At 38.5% G+C, this 16,790-nt stretch overlaps 1 protein-coding gene across 2 annotated transcripts in view; it reads right to left on the bottom strand.

Moving 5' to 3' along the window:
• The window catches only part of PDE5A (phosphodiesterase 5A), a 150,480-nt gene that overhangs the window by 45,759 nt on the left and 87,931 nt on the right, over nucleotides 1-16,790 (bottom strand). For both annotated transcript variants that reach the window (XM_080796099.1, XM_080796100.1), the window contains exons 10-11: nucleotides 12,485-12,660; nucleotides 8,814-8,873 (exon numbers count right to left, since the gene is read on the bottom strand). In XM_080796099.1, the coding sequence (XP_080652225.1) occupies nucleotides 8,814-8,873; nucleotides 12,485-12,660 (236 nt within the window). The remainder of the gene's footprint in view (nucleotides 1-8,813; nucleotides 8,874-12,484; nucleotides 12,661-16,790) is intronic.

The following is a 16,790-nucleotide window of genomic DNA, read 5'->3' on the forward strand; positions in this document are numbered from 1 at the left end:
TGCCAGGGCAGGGCAAGCAGTACTAGCACTGTAGATGGAGAATGTCAGAAATGATACCTGCGAGGCAGGGCAGCTTCTCAGGGTAGCCAGATAAAGGGGAGAGAAAAAAAAATGGCATCCACTAGTATTTCTATCCCTGGAGAAGTTTCCAACAGATCTCTAAATTAGTTCCATGCCCTAAATTTAGTCAATTAAATTAGTCAATGAATGTCATTCACATGTAACACAAACACTTTTCAAACTGTTGCTTCTGCTCTGGGACTCAGAACAAGTGAGACTGTGCACAAGCCCTTTAATTAAGAGCAGAGCCTTAGTTTCCTACTGTCCTCTGGCTCTCCTGGACTTAAGCCCCACTGGTTTTCAAAGCCAGATGTTATGGGAGCTCATCTTCCTAGTGCAGGTTTATTGGGTTAGAGAGCCCGATGTGGAGGTTGGGCCCTCATTCCCCAGAGAGGGCCTTTGCAATTGTGGTATCTTCCTGTTTGAAGGTTGCCATGCTGGGTGGTGTGGGTCCTGAGTAGACTGCATCTCTGCCTCCCTGGGTTGTCTTGATGTGACTTTCTCTTTATATCTTTAGTTCCATAAAATCTTAGTTTTACTAGTCTTCAAGTCATTCTCAGAGATGTTTTATATGTAGTTGTAGTTTTGGTGTGTCTATGGAAGGCAGTGAGCTCTGAATTTTTATTGCAAATCCAAACATGCTATTTCTAGAGGCAGTCCTGTAGCCAAAACCTAGATGCAATTTTATCCTGCAGGTTGCTGAATACAGTGCAGGATGAAATCACAGACTTGCCACATCTCTTACATGAAAAACTACATATACCCCAGACCTTCCATTCTAGAATGTCTCTATACTATATAATTTCACAATGTAATACACTTTAAAGTCATTGCTTTTTGTTTCTGGCTATAGTAATATAATATTGTATGATTATAGTATATATTGTATATAGCCCTACACTATTCAAGGTCTAAGAAGGTAGAGGTTTATTATTTTTGTCATGTGGAACACCTAATATAATGCCCACACAGAGTTGGAGGTAAATACAAATGCGTAAATGAAAATCCTTTTGTGATCATCAAGTACCTAGCCAGTTCTCCATAATATTAAATTTAATTTAATTTGGCAAAGAGTTATAATATAAATGTTAACATTAATAATGAACCATGCTGTGTTAGAAACAACAGATATATGCTTTCTCATTCTATAGTTATTTTTAATTTTATTTGCTTTAAAAATTTTTAAATATAGCTGAATACCTTTCATCTGCCCAATAAATATTTCATTACTGTAATTTTTTAAAAATCGGCTTCAGTTTGCCTTAACTCTCACTAAAGTTTGATTCATTCATTCATTCCAAGAACACTGGGAACGCAGGATGGGAAAGCAATGACCCCAATCCATTTCTTAGTAACCCTGGCAAGAAGTTACCAGTCAATTCTAGATTACTCCCTTCAAGTAGAGAACTGGTTGTACCGTATAAACAAAGGTTTACATTTGTTCTTACAACACATGGTATTTTTTCCTATCAGATTTTCCACCTACCTGTTCCACTTAGACTAATTTAAAAAAAAAATGAGTGTATACTTCCTTGAAGTGCACATTATTAGAATCGCTCAGACAAAAAGACATGAAACATGACAGGACACATCAAGATCTTGTTGCTGCTACTACTAGATTTTGAGAACTGATTTTCCTCTCGCTGTCACCACTACTAAAAATAACTAATACTTACTAGGGCATAAGGTACCAGAAACTCCAGTCCCTACAACTCTGAGAGGTAAATTCTTTTGTTATCCTCATTTTATAGATAAAGAACCTGAGAGACAAAAGAAGTCACAGATTTGCCTGCGATGATGGAGCTGGAAGTTGAAGCTAGTTTTTCTCCAGACCCATGTGGCTTTATATATTTCATCAACAAATAAATTATTTCTAGCTTCATAATCATTTTAAAGAAAAAAAAGAAAGCAAAATCTTGTTGAATACTGAAGAAGCTTGAGTTGTGTATTTCATGCTAGAGTATAGGCTCTCTAAAAGTCTGGATTCTCCAAAATCTATTGATTGATTCATTCACACAATCATCTAACAAGCTATGTAAACCGGGTTCCTGTTAAGCAACCAGTAAAGGGTAGCTATGACGATGAGGATGGGTCAAGAACAGGCTGGTGGAGAAGACAGGTACATAAATAGTTGAAATACAGTTTTTAAAGTGATGACACAAGTATGTTAGTAGTTTGCAACTGAGCCGTAACAACACAATGACAAACAATGTAAGTACACATTTAACTACTTTTTTTAGTCACTTGCGATGGTTAACTTTTTGTCTCAACTTGACTGGACAAAAGGTGCCCAAATTAAACATATTTCTGGATATGTCTGTGACAGTATTTCTGGATGAGATTAGCAATGAATCAGTGGACTCAGGAGACTGCCCTCCCCAGTGTGGGTGGGCATCATCCATCTGTTTAGGGCTTGAGGAGAACAAAAGATGGAGGAAGAATATGCTGCTTTTTGCTTCCTATGGAGTTAGGATAACTCATCTCATCTTCTCAGGCCACTGGACTTGGATTTCAACCATCAGCTCCTCTGTCCTCAGGCCTTTAGACTCAAACTGAATTATACCACTGGTTTTCCTGGGTCTCCAGCCTTGCAGACAACAGACTGCTGGATTTCTCAGCTCCCATTAATTGTGTGAGACAATTCCTCAGAATAAATCTCTCACCTACTGGTTCTGTTTCTCTGGAGAACCCTGGCTAATATAGTCACATATTTTCTAAAGTCAAAGAGAGGGGCGCCTGGGTGGCTCAGTTGTTAAGCATTTGCCTTTGGCTCGGGTCATGATCCTGGGGTCCTGGGATGGAGCCCTGTGCTGGGTTCCCTGCTTAGTGGGAAGCCTGCTTCTCCCTCTCCCACTTCCCCTGCTTATGTCCCCTCTCTCGCTGCCTCTCTCTCTCTCTCTCTCTGCCAAATAAATAAATAAATAAATATAATCTTAAAAAAAAAAAAAAAAGTCAAAGAGAATCTATCCGAAGCATTATCAGCGCCTTACATAAGATGAATGAGACTTTTTAAAATTCAACTATTTCTTATTATGAAGGCTTTTACACAAGTGGAGAGGGTCCCTCTTTGTTCACTTAATAGAAAAATAAAACTTTATAGGAAATAAACTATTTATAACGTGTACAGTCTCCTTGAAGCCCAAAAAGCATGTGTCCATAGAAAAATAATACACTTGGGTAAGGTAAATAAAAGAATCATTTAAAAATTATTGAGTTTCTTATTTTTGGTGGATGCCTCATGAAAAAGGTTTATATTTAGCCTGTGGCAAAGTCTCTGGTAACCTCAGAAGAAAATAAAGACATGTGGCTACACGGCTACACAATTTGCTCAATTGTATAATCTTTATACAAAAAAGGTCACACTGCTATCAAAGGCATTCTACCTGCCTTAGGTCTGAAGTATCAAATCTCAAGAGCAAAAATAAAATTATGAAGACAACTCCTAATAGTCACCTTAAGAAAAGGCTCCTTATTTAGAAAGTTATTTATTAAAATAAATTTGAAAAGAAGAGCAGTGGGGCACCTGGGTGGCTCAGGAGTTAAGCGTCTGTCTGCCTTTGGCTCAGGTCATGATCCCGGGGTCCTGGGATTGAGCCCTGCATCAGGCTCCCAGTTCAGTGGAAAGCCTGCATCTCCCTCTCTCACTCTCCCTGCTTGTGTTCCCTCTCTTACTGTAGTCTCTCTCTGTCAAATAAATAAATAAAATTAAAAAAAACAAAACAAAAGAAAAGAAGAGCAGAATACTGAACTTGGTCTTTCATAAAATGTCAGATTCTTCCAATTTGCTTCAGTGTTTCATAAAGGCATTTTGTTACATTACTCCTCCGGATGTTTATTCAATATAAATGTTAGGAAGAAAAGAGATTTTCTTTAATGATCCATTCTTCAAGGAAATTATTTTCAGGGATAAAATTAATGTAAGATAACTGATGAGTTTATTGGTAGCTACAAGGAGGGATCCTCAGTTAGGGGTTTTGGGCTCTGCCTATCAGTCCCTGATCCCCACCCCCCACCTAGTGGAGCACCATGTTACACAGAGTGGACCAGTTTGGCTTCCAGGTCTTTGAATAAAGCCGTTTGACAGCCATCACATTATACTTTACAGGAGCCTAATGTCTCTCTTCCCCACTTTTAACATGCACAGAAAATATGTTCTTAAAGAAAAAAAAAATCCACACCATTCAGAAACCTGTTAGAATTTATCTTTCTCTAAGAGCGAAGTGAATCCAAATGCATACAAGAAAGAAATCTACTTATATAAAGGGAGGTGAATATTCAAAGAACCAAATCTTACACAGAATAAAGAAGTGAATAAGGCAAAGCAGGACTGGATTAGCATATTTTCTTTAATAACTACATCAACATGTTTTATGATTTTTCTTTCTTTCTAATATTATATAAATGTAATCTTTTAAATCTCATAGTGAAGAGGCACAGATTATAAAAAGTAAGAGCACACATTGGCACATGACAATGTCAAGATTCTGATAAAATATATATATGCTTATAAGTAAAACCTTCAAGGTAAATTTCTGACTACAGTTAGGAATAATTAGTGCAGATCTGGTTAACATCTAGTTAGGATATAAGAAGTTCAAGAACAGCGCCACTATACTTTGGAGCTAAGATTACCGTTGGAAGTAATCCACTAGGAAAATCAGAGCAGAAAAGATAAGATTAGCTTGCCAAAGGAAAACAGGGAAGAATCAAACAGAATCTATTAAGTCTTGCCAATGTGGAAAAGATATAGCCCAGTTAGTGTTATAGACACCTATAAAAAATGAATGTATCAACTGATGGCGAACAGGAAGTCCAAAGGACTCAGATGGTTTCAGGGTAATTCTAGCACCTGTTTGAGGAAGAGGGCGCCTTACTAGATGCCATAGGTTACTACAGTTCAGGGACACTGGTTATCGAGATCATAATGTCAACACTTCTTTGTTAGTATCGGTTCAAAATTTTCCATTTATAATTTGACTGTCCATATACAGATTTTCCTCAAAAATGAGGGAATGTAATGATCATCTTGATGCAAGGAATTGGATCTGTACTCTGACACTGACCTAGACATCAGAGATGTGGGTCAGGGAGCCAGCTCTGCTGTAGGTGACAGTAGGAACACACACACCTGATCGAGAGAGTTCATGTCAAGTTTCTGGTTCTGAAAGATTAAGGTCAAGATGAAATAAATTCTGTCCTAGGAAATCCTGCCTAAGTGGTCAGCTTCTCTCTCTCTCACTATTTTGAATCAGAAAACCTTTCAGGATACAAAAGGGTCTGTTTGCTTTTAGATACATTACGTATGATCACAGAAGCTCTACGGACTGAACTGAAAAAGCACTGAGTCCGTGACAAAACTGAGAAGCTTATTTTAAAAAACTAAACTCTAATACATATTTACTTACTGCTCTTCTAACAAGAGAGGAAAGCAGAAAAGGCAATCTGTCAATCAAAGATTCTGTTACTGGAAATAAACAGATTACTCTCTGACATCTTAACTAATAATTTTCTAATAACCATATCCAGGTAGCTGGGGTCCATTTATTTTTATGTGATACAATTTGTGCCTAAAGATCATTAAATGGGATATGGTAGAAGGCTTAATTTCTATTTCTGCTATACCCAATTTTAAGTCAAGAGAAATTAGATTAAAAACTCAAGTAAAACAAGGAAAAAAATAATAAGGATTCTGAGTTTCCTGTCAACTTTGTTATACTTCTGTTGTAATTAGAGAACTTTTCTGGACACAGGCATAAATATTTAGCATCCTGAAGTATATTATTTAATTCAAGAACTAATTTGTAAAAAATAAAAGTTAAGAATACATTACACAGCTTTTCAATTTATTTTAGGTTTTGAATTGATGTAAATCATCAGATACATGACAAAGGCAGCAGCTTTGGTAGTCACTGGATAATGCAGACACCTGTGTAGTTGGGGCTGTAAAGGAATTTTTATTAGATTGGTAGAAAACCAGCATTGAACTCAGTTGCTGAATTTCAACCAATTTAAATAAAGTACTTGACCTACAAGCTTATAACCCTAAATTTCTCAATGCAGCTGCCAGAAATCTATTTTCCAAATGAAACAACAGATGGCTTTGAACAATACTGCAATATGGCAATTTTCAGTTACTGCAAAGGGTTTTTGTCTGGTTAAAATTATGAAAATAACTGAGAAAATAACTTTCAAATGTTTCTGAAGGACTGCTATTTTCAAAGTGAAAAGCAAAGTTTAATAACCTAAGTGATTTTTCCAGCATTATCTTTAGACATTGCTCTATTTGCTAGTTTCTATTTATCTAAAACAACACATAGCAGACTGTAACCTTGCCCTCATTTTAGAACTAATTTAATACTCCTGCAGTGACTGCAAGCACTTCAAGATGTCTTTCCAAGTGATGATTTCCAACTCACAGTATGTCTTTAGTTCAAAACTTCATCATCCTGGGAGGATTAGACAAGTGGGCCAATTAAGCCTGATGTGAAAGATATTTAAAACCTATAAACCTTTGTAAATAATTGAAAAACTGCTCATTCCTTCAAATACCATCGTGAACAAAATAAATACAGCCCACCGAGCCTCGGAATAAGGCTAACCCCAAAAGAAGCAGCTTAACCTTCCAGGACAAATCACCTCAATTTCTTAAACTGTTCTTGCCAAAGGACTCCACTTCCCACTCACTGATTTAATTGAGAACGTCTGTAAATTCTCCTCCTTCCTTCTTTTCCAGCTCATTATACCTCTCCAGTGCTGTGCAATGGAGTGTGGGCTCTGGGTGCGGGCTGCCTGGATTTAGTACTTGCACCATCACTTACCACCCGGGAGATCCTGAGATCCTCTCAACTTCAAATTCCTCAAATTCCAAATGCTAACCAGTACTGACTTCATGGGGTTGCTGTGGACTAAATATACTAAACACACGCAAAGAACTTCAAAGATGCCAGGTATATGGTAAGTGCTCAATAATACTATTATTATTATGATCCCTTCCCTCTTGTCTCACTCAATGCCTAGGCTGCTCCAAAGTCTAGATCTCTTCCCTGCCTTGCACTCACTCAACCCCCTACCTTCACCCTCTGTCCAAGAGCATGCTGGTTTAGCTGTGAGCAAGCCCCGCACACAACAACAAAGCAAACCAAAACACAAAACTTCACATGGTTCAGCCAATTCCCTTCATAACTACTTCTCCACTCCCACTTTTACATAAAACTTATCTTTTAAAACTAGGCTATGATTCATTTCCTCCATTTTGTCACCATTCACTCTTACCTTGGGCAGTTTTACACCTAAAGTTGCTTCCTCACCAATCACGTGATCAGAGTCCGGCAGCCATCTCTCAGTCCTGTTTCTCAACCTTCCTACCACTGATGGGCCCTCCTTCCCCTTTGAAACTTGTCCCTTTGCTTTCTGTGCCACTACCCTATCCTAAATCTTCCTCCCTGCTTACCTACCACTTCTCAATCAGGTTCCTTTCCTACTTCTTCCATTGAAACCCGATTCCCAAGAGTTCTGCCCTCAGTCTTCCATACCCCTCTCCCAACTGCTCCACTCCCATGGGACACCCCCAAACCCCATGGCGGGACCTCCAAATTTGGTTCCACACCCCATGCCTAGTCCTGACTCCACTGACGGTTGAAAATGTCCATTCTGATGATTCCACCAGAGCCTCACACTTACCACGTTCTAAGTCAAATCTACCACTTTCCCTTCTTAACATTTCCACTCTTGACAGTTAATGACACCCTCATTTTTTGAATTATGAAGGTCAAAGCACTTCAATCATCTTTAATCTTCTGTCTCTCTAACAGCTCATAACAGACAGTACAGTGGTCTGTGCATGAGCTCTGGAACTAGACCATATGAGCTCGCATCCTGACTTCCCTACTTTCTGCCAGTGTGACCTTGAGCAAGTCACTTGACTTCTCTAGCTTCAGGGTGGCCTCCATAACACAGCTGTGCAGATTACATAAGGAAACGTACGTAAGGCCATAGCAGGTTGGCATTTGGCAAGCTATGATGACGATGACAATGAAAAAGAATCTTAATCATCTGTTTGTACCCTTCTCATTCTTTACAGACTCTCGTCACATCTCACGTGGACCTTCTCCATGTTGCCCCAAGTAAATTTCAACTCAGAAGGCCACTTGCCTTTGTTGTCAATGTGTAAGTGTCTCAAATGATCTCAACCAAGACCGAGAGCATTTAACATTCTACTTACATATCAGGATTTTTTTTCTCATAATACTAAATAAAAAATGTAATGAGAATTCAGGAACTGACCTTATTTGAACCCAATTTCAAATAAAATTCCATAAGCCACATGGTCAGACATTAAAATCACTCTCAATTTTCAATAAGGCAGAGCAGGTTATTGGCAACAAACTACAAAATCTTTGTCATTACCCTTACCAAGCCACCACCTCATGGTCACCAGGCCACATTTCCCCAAGAACTGAAAGGTAAGTTATGTTTTGGCCTAAGAAAGATGTGACATTACTGGAAAAAAAAAATCAGAATCATATACTGTATCATAAAGTCAGTATGTTATCTTTTGCTTTGTATCCTCAGTGACTTTGTAGCCTTACAAGAAAGTAGAATTAAACATTTTTATGAATGTCCATCTACATATTTACCACATTGAATTCAACGGGATCATTGCTACTAGAAGCAGTTATCCTAAGAGAACCATGTTTATGTATTAATTAGACATCGGCACTTAGTTAGTCACTTTTACAAAGAAAGAGAATTACCGCTAAGGATTGGAGTTCTCTTGTTTCTTCCTCTGCTGCTGAAGCATGATACGACAGAACCTACAGGATAAGAAACAAAGGAAAACAGGTTATCCAAGAGAGGACTACTGAATGTAGACTTTGACAGTCTTAAGCTTGAGATTCTGCTAGAACTTCCTGGAGACCGAACTAGACACCTCAGACTGTCAAATCTTTTTTCCTGGTTTCTTCAACAGAAAGAAAAATCCCAGATTTTGATTCGATTGCATGTTTCAGAAGACAAAGAGTTATACTCCCTATGTTCAGAGGAAGTCTTGTCACTTTTATTCTGCACATTATTTATCAGCCATGCTACTGGCTCTGACTTGGCAGGAAATTTATTTTGTACTTTTTTTTCTTTTTGTGCTGCCTTTTTTTTTTTTTTTTTAATTCATTTGACAGAGAGAAAGAGAGAGAGAGATCACAAGTAGGCAGAGAGGCAGGCAGAGAGAGAGGGTGGAAGCAGGCTTCCTGCTGAGCAGAGGGCCTGATGCAGGGCTTAATCCCAGGACCCTGAGACCATGACCTGAGCCAAAGGCAGAGGCTTAACCCACTGAGCCACCCAGGCGTCCCTCTTTTTGTGCTGCTTTTTAAAAAATAATAGTGACTTTAATTTTTTTTTTTTACTTTTGTATTGAATTAAGAAAAAAATCTTTGCATACACTGACATTTTAACATTGATATTTGGAAAGATAGTGTAGAAGCGGTCCTCAGATGAGGCCCATAACCAGTGTAGAATTTCGTAAAGATAAATTGCATGGCTGGAATATAATGTCATACAGATTCAGGGATTCCTTTCCACTCATATGTCAAGAGTGAAGAAGCATAGCACTGGCCTGTAAACCCCTCTGTTAACAGCTGAGGACACTGAGGCACAGGCATTCTCATGACTTGGTGGCAAGCTCACACTTAGTGAGAGGACAGGGAGGCCCGCTTTCAACTCCTACTCTAGTACACTTTCGGTTACCTGAGTAGAGTTAAAAAGACAGGCTTACCATTTTCTTATACCTTAATGTGAGAGTCATTAATTCCCAATTTCAAAAGTAATAACTTCAAAGTAATGGGATAATATTTTATCTGAGGTAGTGGTCATATGTAAAATGTTTACCATATATTTAAAAAATATTTTTGAAAGTTCATTTTTGACAGAGACAATACAGATTCACTAAAAGCCCCAAAGATTTTAGTATGATTGATAAGAAGGCGAGACATTTTCAGATTTTAAATGGTGACTTGAGTAACTAAGAGGCCTGAACTAGTTTTCCTTGAAGCAGTCTTTAAAATTTGAAGCAATTCAAAATCTAAAATGGCGTATGTGTCTCCTATCTTGTGATTCAGAACATTTATAATCCTGTGCTACATCAGGTTTGTCTTCACATTTGAACCATTAAGCACTAGGAAAGCCTGGGAAACCTGGAGCTGCTGTCTTCTGCTTACATGGCATCGATGGGTCATGGTGGCTAATGCGTTGCTGCTGGAACCACAGAGCTAGTGTGTTGGGGAAAGCGCAGACTGTGGCCATACACTATTCTAATATAAATAAATGCAATGCAACACAGATGAATGGATACGGGAAGAACATGTCATTCTAAATTTAAAAAAAAAAGATTTTTGTCTCAGTGAAGGTAAAAATAGCACCTTATTCATAAGGTCGTAAGGATTAATTTTGTTAATACAGGCACATCTCAGAGATACTGCGGGTTTCCAGACCACTGCAACAAAGCCAATATCGTAATAGAGTGAGTCAAATGAATGTTTTGGTTTCCCAGTGCATGTGAAAGTTATGCTGACACTATAGTGTATTAAGTGTGCAATAGCATTATGTCTAAAAAACCAATGTAATACCTTATTTAAAAAATACTTCATTGCTTAAATAAAAAAAAAAAATGAACCCATCACCTGAACTTTCAACAGGTTCTAATCACTATCACAGATCACTACAACAAATATAATAACAATGAAGAAGCTTGAAATACTGTGGGAATTACCAAAATGCTACACAGAGACATGAAGGGAGCAAATGTTGTTGGCAAAATGACGCCAATAGACCTGCTCAACATAGGGTTGCCACAGACAGTCAGTGTATGAAAAACACAGTATCTGTGACAGGCGATAAAGCAAAGCACCACAAAATGAGGTATGTCTGTACCTGTGAGCCTTAGAACACACAGTAAGTACATGTGATAAAGGTTAGCTATTATTATTGTTGTTGTTATATTGTCATTACAATGATCATGGCTTCCAGGTCAAAATAATTCACCACCTTAAGAAAACCTGATGAGTTTGGGTCCCTGGCTTTTATCCAGTGCCTCATAAGAACAGAAAAATCTTTTTCAGGGTTAAACTAAATATGGCTAATGAGTACATGGGTGCTCACTAAGGTATTCTACTTCTGTATATGCTTGCAATTTCCCATAATAAAAAGTTTTGCAAAAAGAGATAATTTCTAACTGATAACTGGCTTAGATTCAATTCAGTATAAAACTGTGGGAACTATGAAAAATTTGATTAAAAATTATATACTTACATACACACACACACGTATATATATGTATATATATGTGTGTGAAACTACATGTGTACATATGTATTGTATAAGTGTAGCTTGAGGTATGTGTGTGCATATATACACACATATATTTGTGTGTACATATGTATACAAACATACACATAGGTGTGTGTGTATTTGAAAAAGACTTCCAATGGCTTGTAATCCAAGATCTCTTATATACTATGGCAAAACTATTAGTGTTAAATATTCGTTTTAGAAAGTAAAGTATACCATCTTGGTTACTGGTAAATCTTTATAACGTATATCTTTTGAGCTACTTAGGTGAGGTATTTTTTTAGAGGATTGGAGTAAAAGTTACCATATTCCAAACACTGATACGCATTGATCTCAATCAACTAAGTAAGAGTAGGCAAACATTCAAATATATTTCATGCCAGTGTATGAATAAGACACTGCCCTTTTGAAGTCTGTCCTAAACTGGTCTCTGATGTAAGACATTTCTTTTATACAAAGTGGACATTTTCAGATAGTTCATGGAAGTCATCTGGAAAGGGCTGGCCCGGCTCAGGCAGACTAGTCTGATGTGGGAGGGAGCCTGCCTGAGGTCAGTGTCCCAAGCCAGTAGTTCACTAGCTGCCTGCACATTCAGAATCACCAGGGGAGCTCTGGAATAATGTCGATTCCTCCTCTACTGAAGACTTAGGAATCAGGATTTTCAGAAGTGGGATCCGTAAATCTGTCATCTGAAGGGGTTTCCCATGCCTCACTTCTGATTCTCTGAGTGCTCAGGGTTTGTTTTTGTCTTTTAAGATGTGTGACTACAACCGTTCACAAGGAGATGGGGAGGCTCAGGCAAGGCGAAAGGGACGGGATGCAGGTGCCAACAGATGTCTGTGTGACTGGATTCTTAAGGCTGAAGGAGTGAAGGGACAGCCAGTCTGAGTTCTGGTTTGGTCATACGACCTTTGGTAAGTTTCTACAATATTCTGGGTGTCAGTTTCCTTAGCTATTTATATGAGGAACTAAGGATTCAGTCTGATTCTCTGAGGAGACAGCGCCCCCACAAGTGGTTCTGGGGGAAAGGGGAGAAGCTGAGTGTGTGGCCACAGAGACCAAGAGGGTCCCACATGCGCCAGCCCACCTCCAGTGTGACCATTTGCTTGGCCATGGCTCTCTCCACCGCTTCATACATCTGTGTGTTCTGGATCCCCAAGCCACAAAAGATGACAAAAGCCTCCAGGAACTGTTCATCATTTCGGTTGAAAGGCTTAACCTTGCCAGTATTCTCCTCCATCTTATTAACAAGTTGGCAAACCCCTATAACAATCCAAGAAATCTGAGTAAATATTATTATTAATTATTATAGTTTTTATTGACTTTAAAATCTCCCTCCCCAAAGATTGTTTTATAATTTCGTATTAGGAATGCTTGGAATCTCAAGAAGCAAACAGATACTCACAAATATAAGCTAGAAAAGTAAACTGAATTAATTTATATGAAAACTTGTTTCACATAGCCCTAAATGTATGTTGCCCGTGTTCAAAAAAATCCTAGAGTACTATTTTCTTCCAGACTCGATCACGAATTTTAGATCAGTTGAGTCCCCAAAGACACTTTGTCCTTTGGAGACTAATTGGATTTTTGTACACTTGCCAAGAGAACAATTTTGATGCGCATAGAATTTTGGGTCACACAGACTGCCTTTCCTGACTGAGAAACCAAAAGTTAAAAAAAACAGTTACATACAAAATAGAATACAGAAAACAGGCAATTCACATAGACAGTCTCAAATTTCAGACAAGCACCTCCGTATCCAGGAGAATCCTATTTGCAGACAACTTCGGATACTACAAATAAATGCAAATAAAAATGACTATTTGTTTAGAAATAAAAGCAGAACTAATCTTTGAAGAAAATCATAACCATCTAAATCTTGGCTTCTCTTAGAAGGTCAAACGTAGAGTCAACATAAATGGAAAATTACATCAACATTATGGTAAATCTTTGCTGAACTAGTTCTATGGGATTCTGAGCCTAGTGGCCTCTCTTGGAAGGGTTTGGTGACCTTCTACCTCTGGGTTTAACAAGTGTTGTTAAATCCTTATTTCTTCTGTCTCTGAATATATAATCACAGAGTTCTGTTCAGGACACATGTGATCTGTAGGCCTTACAATCTCACTGTGAGGTAGTTGTGACCATCCCTATTTCACAGATGGAAAAACTGAGTCTCAGAAAGGTTAAGTCATTTGCTCAAGGCCACTTAGCAGGTAGGCTTAGATCTAAAATTCAAACCCAGCTTGGGCCAGTCCCCAAGGCCACCGTTTCCCACACGCTGCTGCTCTGTGCCCTTGTACCTGCTTCCTGTCACTGCTGGTAGCATCCCGCTTGCTCACACCTTGGCCTGTGCTTTTCCACCGGCCTCCACTGCTCGCATATGCTCCCTCCTGTGATCCAGTTAACACCTCAGTGTCCTTCACAATAGCTCCTGGAGGTGGCCCACTTCTTTTCCTTTGCCCTTAAGATGATCCCTCAGTATGTGTCTTTCTCCCACTGGCTTATTTCATTAAATTCTACTCCTGAAACCAATGTTAACACTATATGTGAACTAATTAGAATTTACATAAAAATGTGGAGAGAAAAAAAAAAAAGATCACTCAGTGTATCATGGTGGATTTTATTCCTGACTCTCTTTCTAGGCTGTATGTAGCATGGACCTAGAGATTTTATTTTTTCAATTCCACTTCCTCAGCTAGCAAAATGCCTGGCCTATACAGCAGGAACTTGAAAAATGTTTACTGAGTTAATGAAAGAATGCAGGACTGTGGCTCTGACCCAAACTACTTTCCCATGAAGACTATAGTCTGTTATCTCTTATTTTTCCCAGTGCACAAAAGGATTTCATAGGGGCCACAGTGATACATGCTTGCATTTTAAGTCCCTTTATCGCCATCGATGTGCAATTTATTTTTAACCCTACACATTAACCATACTCTCATTTTTACTCTTTCTTGTTTGTTGTGGGAGTTCTTCTACGTTCGACAGGAAAGACATCCTATCTATCTGCCTTAGTACCATAAGGATTACTTCTCTAACACTCCATTATCAAGAAATACTTTAAACGAAACATAATGAATTTGGACACTGCAAACTCAGTGACAATCGGCATGATCTTAGAAGCACATGTCCCATGTACATGGTACAACACGGGGGTTCTGTCTTCCAGCCTTTGCAAATTCCCAAATTATACACGTGGAAGTGTTTATCAAGGATCTGGCTATCTTCCAAATCACATTTTCTTGAGAGTCCCGTGTTTCATGCCTTATCCTCCCATCACAATGGAATTGCCTTTCAATTCTGACTAAAGTTGTCTCCTACTTGATCGCCCCTTTTCATAAACAAGATTTTTCTTTTTAACACTTCCTAAGAATCACTGTACATCCAGAAAGGAAAGGACAACAGGAAGGGGTTGAAACGTGGCTGTCAGGCAGGCCCTCTGGGCTTCTGACCTATCTAAATAACCCTCCTGCATGCCCGTTCCAATCAAGGCCTTAGGAAAAGTCACTGAATGTGCATTAACAAGTATTAGTTAATACCTCTGGAATTCCAAGGTATCAAAGTGAATGTCAAATGCACCAATATCAGAAGTTGGCTGTCACAACCACAGCTGAGAGCGGAACAGCTAAGGTGTGTTTGCATTACAATCTACCAGTCTAGACACAGATGTGTGGACAGAGCTAAGCTCAGTGCAAGAAAAGGGGTGAAGACGAATTATCTACTTAGGCGTAGATAATTCCTTAGAAATTCCTTTCCTTAGAAAGCAGAATGGACAGTCACATTTATATAGCATCCTGATGACTTCTTTATACTCTTCAGAAAATTGAATTCTATGAAACAAAAATAGCCAAGTTTAAAAAAAATAAGAAGAAAAAGGTTTATAATAAACAAACAGGGTCCCTTTATGGGAGAAAATATAAAGCTCGGACACATTTACAGATAGAGTTTTTAGAACTTCATTAACGACTGGAAGAGTAGATAAAGAGTACAATAATGCAATTTAAAACTAATCACTTGAGATGCCACATCAACCAGCATCCCTATAAAATCAGAATCACTTCTCTACAAAAACAAAGTACTTAATGCAGAACCCTAAATAAAACGAAACCACTCAGCAAGTCAATTAATATACACAATCATAAAAGAAAATCCTCCAAAACATTAGGCGAAAACTGAGAGCTAGTGCAGTTAGCAAAATCTGTGTCACTTCCTATTATTAGAGCACATGAAGTACTGGTACTGACGTTGCTTCACGCGGTCATCACGGCAGCTCTGAGAGCTCAGCTGGTACCAAAGGCATCTCCAGCCATCACGTGGAAGGGACTAGATGGGTTTCTTTCTTTTTTTTTTTTTTAAATTTATTTTAATAAACATATAATGTATTTTTATCCCCAGGGGTACAGGTCTGTGAATCGCCAGGTTTACACATTTCACAGCACTCATCATAGCACATACCCTCCCCAATGTCCATTTCCCCACCACCCTCTCCCGTCCCCCCTCCCCCCAGCAACCCTCAGTCTGTTTTTTGAGATTGAGTCTTTTATGGTTTGTCTCCCTCCCAATCTCATCTTTTCATTTTTTCTTTTCCTACCTCCCCCCAACCCCCCCACATTGCATCTCCACTTCCTCATATCAGGGAAATCATATGATAGTTGTCTTTCTCCGATTGACTTATTTCGCTAAGCATAATACCCTCTAGTTCCATCCACATCGTCGCAAATGGCAAGATTTCATTTCTTTTGATGGCTGCATAGTATTCCATTGTGTATATATACCACATCTTCTTTATCCATTCAACTAGATGGGTTCCTAAAATCACACAATTATGTTTCTTTTTCCTAATTCCAGGGATCAATGTTGCTACCAACCAGTTTTCCTCCTGGCTTTTTGGCAGAGCAGGGGGTGGTCACTGAGATCCTGCTTGTAGTCTCATGTACTCTCTACTGTCGGGCTGGACTGCAAAGCCAGCATCCTGTCTTACTATGTAAGACCTGCCTTCATCACCAATCTTGAGAGGTTTTTTTTTTTTTTTTTTTTGCACTTGTCATTTGCCAGTTATCTTAATCTGAGGTTTTCTGCTGTACAGCGTCTTGCTTTTAAGAGAAGCTTCCTCATTTTAAGATTATATATGAATCTGTATTTTCCCTTGGTACTTTTATAGATTCATTGTATTACATTTAATTTTTTAATTCAACTTAGTTTTTTCCCCAAATTGCTACTAGATTCTTAAAATACTTGAACAGTTATCCCTTCTCCAATGATTTGAATTGCTACCTTAAATACTAGAGTCATATTTTTTTCAACTACTACGTACTTTTTTCACATTTTAATGTTTTTGAAATCAGTCTGCATCCTAATCAACTGCCCGTCATAGTTTAATTGAAATCATTTTT

This window comes from Martes martes, assembly GCF_963455335.1.
Source record: "Martes martes genome assembly, chromosome: 2".
NCBI classification, from domain to species: Eukaryota; Metazoa; Chordata; class Mammalia; order Carnivora; family Mustelidae; genus Martes; species Martes martes.